This window comes from Tachysurus fulvidraco, chromosome 23 (assembly GCF_022655615.1).
Source record: "Tachysurus fulvidraco isolate hzauxx_2018 chromosome 23, HZAU_PFXX_2.0, whole genome shotgun sequence".
Classification (NCBI taxonomy): domain Eukaryota; kingdom Metazoa; phylum Chordata; class Actinopteri; order Siluriformes; family Bagridae; genus Tachysurus; species Tachysurus fulvidraco.
The window spans coordinates 14,182,613-14,191,623 of NC_062540.1; the positions used below are offsets into that span (position 1 = coordinate 14,182,613).

The following is a 9,011-nucleotide window of genomic DNA, read 5'->3' on the forward strand; positions in this document are numbered from 1 at the left end:
AATGACTCTGGTGGTGGTGGTGGTGGTGGTGGTGGAGTTTCTTACCAGCCAGTTGACTATTTTATAATAAATGCACATCTTAAAGTGTTTTATGCCTCATATATCACAGCAAGTAACCCTATAAAACCTTTTGGAAAAAAGATTTATCACTTATCACAAGTTATAGCTATTATAAACATCCATTTCCTCGACAGCCTCGTCCCCTTTCTTCCCTTGAAGTTGCTAATGCTGCAAAAAAATAAATAAAAAAAAAGATGAGAATGTAACAGCGCTGTAGTATAACGCAGGTTTATCCCATAGTTGGTAGTCAAACTCAGAGACACTGACCTGCATGGGTTAAAATCTTCCCTGCTGTGACCTATTTAACTGAGGGTCAAAGATTGACAGAACTCAGAGAGAGCACAGGAAAGTTGAAAAGTCTGCTAAAGCTGAAATATTGGAGTCGCTTATATAATTTTTTTTCACAAATCCGAGTGCAGTAGCAAAAGCCCTCAAACCTCTGTTCCAGAGCAATGGAGCAGGTGCCACAGTCACCCCGCAGCTAGAATACATTATCATTCAGCAACCCGCACATCAAGAGCCTCCTCTTAAAATCCTCTCTTTCATTCCTGATTATTTATTTACTGAATTATTTGTCGCATGAAATTAACCCAGTAGATCGTCCTATTTCAATGCTCATGACAGATTAAAGAGGAAGGCAGAGAAAATAAATGAACCACAGGATGCACAACGCAATGTAGCTCATTTTTATCTTCTATCCACTGCTAGAATCCCAGAAAATGTGAGTCGAGAGTTTTCAAAAGGGAAAGTGTTGAAGGAAGAAGAATGGTGCTCTCACTCTCACGTTATCAGAATGCATCCCCACAGTCGAGCACAACGCTTTTTGATCTGCTCAACTGTTTGAGGGTTACACTCTATTTTTATCATCCCTTTTTCAAACACTTCACACCAGCTTTTCCACCCACAAATACACCACACCCTTAGCATTTGTTGTTTCTTTCATATACTATATACTTTTTGCATATCAATGTATTGGCCATCCTTACCTTCTGGTAGCTTTGGTAATGAACATGCCCGGTTGTGAATGATCAGCTTATGACAACCAGTTGGTCTCAGGATAACCTGCTAGTGACTTATGGTGATCGGTGAAATCTCTGAAATACCAGATTTAGTCCTATCAAGCAAGAGTGAATGGTTTGCAGCATCTGCTCACCCACTGTGTGTCTATTCTCTCAAGCTGTCTCAAGTCAAGATTTACATTAGTTAGTCTTTATATGTGGAAATGTATTCACACGCTGGAGCATGATTAGGTTACGAACATTTTTAAGAAATTTACAGAATTTTTATGAATACCATACTTTATGTCTTCACATCCTTGTTCTTCAATACTATAAATGTTCACATCCTTCTGCTTAGTAGCCCAGAACCTTTTGTCAATACCTATATAGCATGTCAAACAGTATGTACTTAGTATTTGCTCTCCTTGCTGAGGCACAGCACAATCTGCTTTTATTTCCCCACAAGTAGCCTGTAATTGTATTTTTTCTCCCAGCAAGAACAAAATCCCAGCAGCATTAAAATAACTACATCAGATGACTTCTAAATTGCTCTTGGCTCGCTTTAACAATAACTGGTGTTATACGATATGTTGAGCTATAACCTTTTAAATCAGATATTTATTGTGTAGGTTTCCTGTTATTTGCCTTGATTTTCTATGTTTTATCTCTGTTTTATCTTATTTTACTCTTCCTTTCTTTCATCACTCTCTGTCCTGCGATAGGTGGACTTGAGGATATGGCTGTGGCCCGTCGTCTTCCCAAGGCCTACAGTACAGGCTTTGTGGGTTGTGTGAAAGACGTGATCGTAGACGGCGTGGATTTGCATCTAGTAGAGGACGCCTTAAACAGCCCCAAAATATTACACTGTTCAGCCAAATAGCCTGGCACCACCTCCTCTTAACACCATGTCTACTGCTGTAATTATTTTCTATTTTTGTATACTTTTCATTGCTTTTTATATTGGAAAAAAGACGGCATTGTTTTAATTTTGGTTTGTTTCCATTATATATATATATATATATATAAATATATATATATATATATATATATATATATATATATATATATAGTTTGATCGGATCGGCGCCTCCATTCATCTACATTTTTTTAATTTTTTTTCCCCAAATTGCAGTTACATGGTGTCGCAAGACAAGAAAATATGTATTATATTTGCGGTGTTGTTTTTAGAACACCAGAAAACAAAAATCATTATCTTGCTCATTACTTGAAATGGTGAATAAGGTAGGTGCTGTTTGTCTTCTCTAGACTGCCTTCTCTTGGTGCCATAATTTCCTACGTTGTAGTACACCATGTACATTCCACTAAGCTGCTGCTATGGGTAATGCCTATCGCTTTCAGCAGCGTTCTCCCAAACAAAGCATGTGTGACTTTTATCTTTACTAACGGACGGTCAGCGTTAATTTAGCTGAACAAGTGTTCAAGTCCCATTAGTCCAGTAACCAGCATCCAGCCCCATTTCTATTTATGGTTTTAAGCTCCTTGCTAACACAGAGCTTCAGAGCTCAACAAAATATTTGCATAGCTCTTCAGAAATGTCTGAAATATCAAGCTGAACTCAGTGACTGACATTCAAGATGTTAGCAATTGATAGAACAATAATACAAGAGACTGTGAACAATGAGAAATACTGTAAGTCTTTTCCATCACAAGCATCCGTCTCGTGTGCCGTGCGCCGTATCTAATCCTTAAGAATGACCACTTGCTGCATGCAACCTTTTACACGTGAAGTTCAGTTTGTCTTGGTTTATCTTGAACTTTCTTATTCCTTTCAGGGCAAAACTTGAGTTGGTTGTGTTGCATTGCAATGTTTATGTATCTTCTGATTTAAGGTGTTTGCTTGGTTAGTTGGTTGGTTGTTTGTTTTGACTTTTTATTTCTTTTTGAGTTTGGGCGAATAAAACGATAGACCTTGTTTTGCATGCGTCAGTCTGTCACGCTCTAAAAGTAAGAAATGGCTGCTACACTAGTCTCTGCCATGAGGAGGCATCGTAGCACAAGGAGACGAAAGGGGAGCGACAGAAAACAGATGACAGCAGGGCGATTGCAAGAACACTGACATATCCGTCTCATTTTCAGTCTTTCCTGAACTCATCAGGATTTTCCTTCAAGCGCTACTATTAAATGATTACCGTCAGCACTTGCATAGAAAAAAAAGGGATGTCTAGACCCTGGCGTTTGATGTCTAGTCGCTTGAATTTTCTGACTGGTCCTGGATCAGCTGTTAAAATAAGCAAACGTATCAAAAACAATAACAAATAAAATAATAATAGTAATAATAATAATAATATTATTATTATTAAAAAGATGAATTATAATAATAATAATGCATGGGGTTTGTTATATGAAAATGATTTTTGTAACATGTTTGAAAACAAATGTGATGCAATTGTTTGTACTGCTGACCTGAACATTGTAAGAAATATTTTAGTTTCAATACAAGTCCAAAACTACACAAAAAAAAAAAAAAAAAAATCATGCTTGTTCACAGTAAAGTATCCTGTTGTTATTTTGTGGAGAAAAAAACTATCCTTTTTTCTTTTTTTAATTAATTTTCTTTTGTTTTTTCCTTTCTTTTGTTTTTTTTAAAGCAGTGAGACACCTGAATCGTTTTATATAGCCCTATCTCTATGTAAATGAATAATGCGCATCTGTGGATTTATTATTTTTTTAGTATTATACACTGGAAGCAATTCTAACTTGTCTGTCAGTTTCACATATTCTGTTCCTGTGTGTTCGGGGAGAAAAACAATCATATATTGGTATATATATATACTGTATATATATATTGATTACAGTGAAGGGTTTTGTAGTGTTACAAACCAAAACCCAACAGCCCAGTATTTCTGTATTAGCTGAACATCTTTCCTTTCTTACATAGTGTCCATATTGGTTTATCCTTATCTTTTCCTCCATGGTTAGTTCTTTTTTTTTTTCTTTTTTTCTTTTTTTAAAACAAAAACAAAAGGGACCTCCTGCATGCTTGGAGGACGCTGATAGGACAGAGTGCTGGGCTCATGAAGATGGGGCGCACGCATGAACATCCAATGTCTGGATGGGAACTGTCTGAGAATTGCCTTAAACCCATCTTCACTCACCGGTGACAGAGTCGACGTCTTTAATAATCTACTCCATGCTCTCTGTTTAGCCTCTATATTAGCCACATCACCACATTGTGTAAATGAATTCATAGATATTAATATTTGTATTAATACTGTTTATGAGAATATCCCAGAATACCTAAAAAAAAATGGACGTTCTGGACTCTACAGATAGAATATTTACTGTTTAAATGCTATTTTCAATATCTATTTATGTCTTTGAGTGGATTCCATTACTGGCCTTTGTAAACTACTGTTTTGATTCAGATATTCCTGAAGGGCAGTGCTCAGAATGAGAGTGGCATGACATTCCCATTACTAACTTTATTACTTGTGTCTTGTGTTCCCACCACCATGAAATAAAGTGTAAAACAAACTCATCTGTCGAAGTCAACTGTTTGTTTCAGTACTGAAAATGCAAAGGAAAATTCCACAACACATTCCAAACGAACTGTATTTCTGTTGGCATATGTTTGCTGTGTTGAGGATCGACAGTGCAAATTTGTTGGTATGTGACATATTTTTAATATTTTCCTGTGAGTTAGCATTTGTGTTGCACTGATTTCACATTATTAGTGCAGTTAATGATGTTCAATTGGAAAAAACATACTAAACATATGGGATAACAGTCAGGGTTTACTGTTAGCTCTGAAGAACAAAAGGTTCTTTTCTTACTCAATATTTCAATCCATGTTAATGTCATCATTAATATAGAAGTCCGGCACGAGAGTGATGTTAGTGTAATTAACATGAATGTAGAAGCAGGTAGTGTTAATGAGGAGACTGGACAGGCTAAAGGACTAACGTGCTGCTGCGTTGAGGTCGAGGTAGAAATGAATTCCCATTGGTGCCACTACTATCAGGGGGCAGTCGAGTGGTAAGATCGATGTCACATCCTTTATTGATAATACAGACCTTTTACTGTGGTTTTTAGTTTAATGAACACAAAGTGTTTTTTTTTTTAAACAAATTACTGCTGCATGCTTTATGTAAGCTCTGGGTCTTCAGTTTTTCTTTTTTTACTGTAAAAAAACCTAAATTAATTTCTGAATAATTCACTATCCTTCCATCCCTCTAAACAAAATGTAATCCAACATGGCTAGCTCAGGGTTGCCTGAACACGCTCAACCACCAAATCCTATCAAAGAGCCGAGTCATGTGGCAGCTGATGGAAAAATCCATTTGATTCTGCTGGATGAGAAATATGGATGAAATGATCCATCCCTGGATGAGTAGAGACCCTCTGTGTGTTTTTTGGGCTCCCACTGGTGTAATAAAGGGGCCTTTTAGACCTCGTAACAAGGCTACAGCTGTCTGGGCATGTCAACGCCTCTGTGGCTTCCATTGTTTCTGTCCAAGAGGGTTTTTTTAGTTTAGACTCCTCAGGCAGTGAAGTCACAGACACATCCTGGATGGGGTCTGGCCTCTCTTCTTCCATGCCAAAGCATTCCCCACTGTCTCCATAATTCACACTGATGAAGGGATTCTGGACATTAAACTTAGTGTATTCAGGTTACAGGTTTCTCACTAAATACAATGCACCAAATACACTCCATATAATGTGCAAAGCAGATACAGTACAGGATGTACACATGGCTGAAACTTGCTACGAGGACACTGAAGTCTGGAATTTATAAGTTTCAGAAGGTTTGTGAAGTTTTTGGTCTCTTTTGTCTTTTTTTATTCTAACATCCAGGTGCTTAGGGTGAAAAACCCTGCAACCTGTAAGTCTTACTTACAGACACTAGTATACTTTAAATGCACACGTTCTCTTTCATTACTGTACTTAACTTTTTTTGTGCCTTCGAGTTGAATAGCCCTTTTGTATAAATTTGCTCACCAAAATTTTTTCTCAACATAATATAAAAAATACTGAACGTTTCTGTTGTTCAGTTTAAAGTCAGAAAATAAACAATATGCTGTTTCAATAGTAAGATCTCTGTTCTTTAATATGAATTCAGGTCACTGACAATTCATTTAGAAGATTTTTAGCAAAAAATTAGTGCTATGACTATATTTATGCTATAAAATAGTGCTTCAGTTTGGAGATCAGTAGAAATCTAATACTGACTTTCAATCCACTTAAAATCTGTATTAAATATTATGACCAGCATAAATGTGTCCAAATTGGTTGAAATTGTTACCTCAGAAGTACCCGGATGGTCCACAGATTCAGTGGGTGTCTGCACGCTGTTTCAGCTAATATCGCCCACAACTCCTTGCGTTAGGGAGGAAGAGTTTTGTGTTGGTTTTCTTTGCTTTGAAATGTAGATGATTTTTATAGGGGTGTAAATGAAATGTGATTAAATAAAGCAAGGGAAAAGTAAAGCTGAGAAATAAGCTATTTCTGGAGGTTGAAATCAACAGGTAAATTAGACTCTCTTACAGTCTAACTAAATGAAGGATTAGATGTAATCTCCAAATAATTCAACAGTCCTACGGTCTAACTGAAGAACACAAGGATAAGATAACAGAGATTAATTATTAGCAAAATTACACATAGTACACATTCATACGCAATGACACTGATTTAAGAGCTGGCATATATTTGTTCCTGTTTACCTTCTATTGTCCTATGCACCATCCAAACACTAACATATAGCAGATTTTACTATGAAATGGAACTCACTAACATTTTTATCCTACAGGTAGTTTGTAAATTGCACGTGTTGCTCCTCCATCAAAGTCTGTGGGTTTGTCATGTTAACTTTGGCTTGCATTGCATAAGATGTGACACAAATATACAGTAATATATTTGCATTGGCACTCTCACCCAGTGCAGAGAGCAGCGGGTCAGATCCTATCGGTTACACACAGACGGAGAGAACAACCGTAGATGAATGCCTGGTGTCCAAGACAATTGCATAATGCCGTCCCCTGGGCAGATTAATGGTTGGTGACGTCAGCACAGCCATGGCATCAGTACAAAGCTCACAGAATGCAGTCTGTGCCCACAGCTGCCACCTCCAAATTGCACTGATGATAGATCTGAGCTGCATATCCTAATCTTTTTCACTAACTGACATACTGTGCTGAGCCGCATAGCTGTAGGCTTTTATTAACATCCACCAGGACTATTAGCATTACAGGGCTATATGGATGGCAGTAATTATATAGAATATGGTTGAATGAGTGTGTCATGGCTTGAGTAAGCAGAGAGACATTTCCAGAGAAGTATATAATTTCAGCAGTGTGCCTTTGACACCAATTTGTGCATGACTCATAGTGATTGAATATGCACTGCTATAACAGGACATTTTTATGTTTTCCTGTCAGGTATGTAAAATAAGTAAAACCCAAAAGATAAAATCTTTCCCTGAACCATATAAATTGTAAAAGTTGTAAAAGTCACAACTGTACTTCCACAATCATTAAATTACAAACAACAACAACAAACAAACAACCAGACAAACACAAAACACAAAACATATGCGACATAGTATTTTGGTCAGCCTGGTCTCATTCTTGCACATTATCATTGGTATTCTGTATTTAATCTCTTAAATCTTAAATATAACCATTTAAAAAGATTATAGACCTCTTTCCGCCAACCTACCCTAAATCTAAATCAAATTTAAACCTAACCCAAGACTAAAATGGCCTTAAACTAAATGCCCACTAACCTACCGCTAATGCTACCCCTGAACTAACCACAAGCCAGTCCCTCCCATAATGACAATACCATAATCTAACCCTTAAACCTCATACTGATCCTAACCTAACCCTAATTTATCATAATTTCACACTCAATTAACATTAAATAACTTTACTCATCCCTGTGTACTGTATCCCTAACTCCAACAATGAATTAACTTAATGCTAACATAATCCTAACCCTGTCATACTTATTGTGTAGCCTGAATCGTGTCCTAACACTCATCTAACCCCAACTAACTCCAATCCTAATGTTTAGATAGATAGATAGATAGATAGATAGATAGATAGATAGATAGATAGATAGATAGATAGATAGATAGATAGATAGATAGATAGATAGATAGAACTTTATTTAATCATTGAATATATATATATATATATATATATATATATATATATATATATATATATATATATATATAGAATATAGGTGTATATATATAAATATATGTACAGCATGTAATACACACACACACACACACACACACACACACACACACACACACACACACACACACACACACACACACATATTTATATATATACACACACACATATAGATAGATAGATAGATAGATAGATAGATAGATAGATAGATAGATAGATAGATAGATAGATAGATAGATAGATAGATAGATAGATAGATAGATAGATAGATAAACATGTACAGCATGTAATAGATAGATAAATAGACAGACAGACAGACAGACAGACAGACAGACAGACAGACAGATAGATATATATATGCTAGACAGACAGACAGACAGATAGATATATATATATAGATGCAATATATATATATATATATATATATATATATATATATATATATATATATATATATATATATAAAAGTATATATGTAAACATATGTACAGCATGTAATATATAGGTATATATGTAAACATATGTACAGTAAATTAATATAAAGGCTATAGCAGTGTAGAGATGTGTGGATATTTTTAAAAAGTACAAGTAAATGGTTCTAAAGTCTAAATATACAGTATATATAAATATATAAATTCACATACATACATAAATGTGAAATATTAGGCAGAATGTACAGTGGGGTATATATAGATACCCTATAGGTAAATAATAAAGAATGTCTACATTAGGTGCATTACATGTACGTCACCTGAAGTAGTGCACGAATTTGACTTTCTAGTCTATGTAG

The 9,011-nt window shown here is 35.7% G+C and overlaps 1 protein-coding gene across 9 annotated transcripts in view; it reads left to right on the forward strand.

The window, feature by feature from the left end:
• The window catches only part of agrn (agrin), a 225,661-nt gene extending 221,104 nt beyond the window's left edge, over positions 1–4,557 (forward strand). For all 9 annotated transcript variants that reach the window (XM_047806904.1, XM_047806911.1, XM_047806908.1 and 6 more), the window contains one exon: positions 1,781–4,557. In XM_047806904.1, the coding sequence (XP_047662860.1) occupies positions 1,781–1,938 (158 nt within the window). In that variant the 3' untranslated portion in view covers positions 1,939–4,557. The remainder of the gene's footprint in view (positions 1–1,780) is intronic.
• Positions 4,558–9,011: the final 4,454 nt, after the last annotated feature.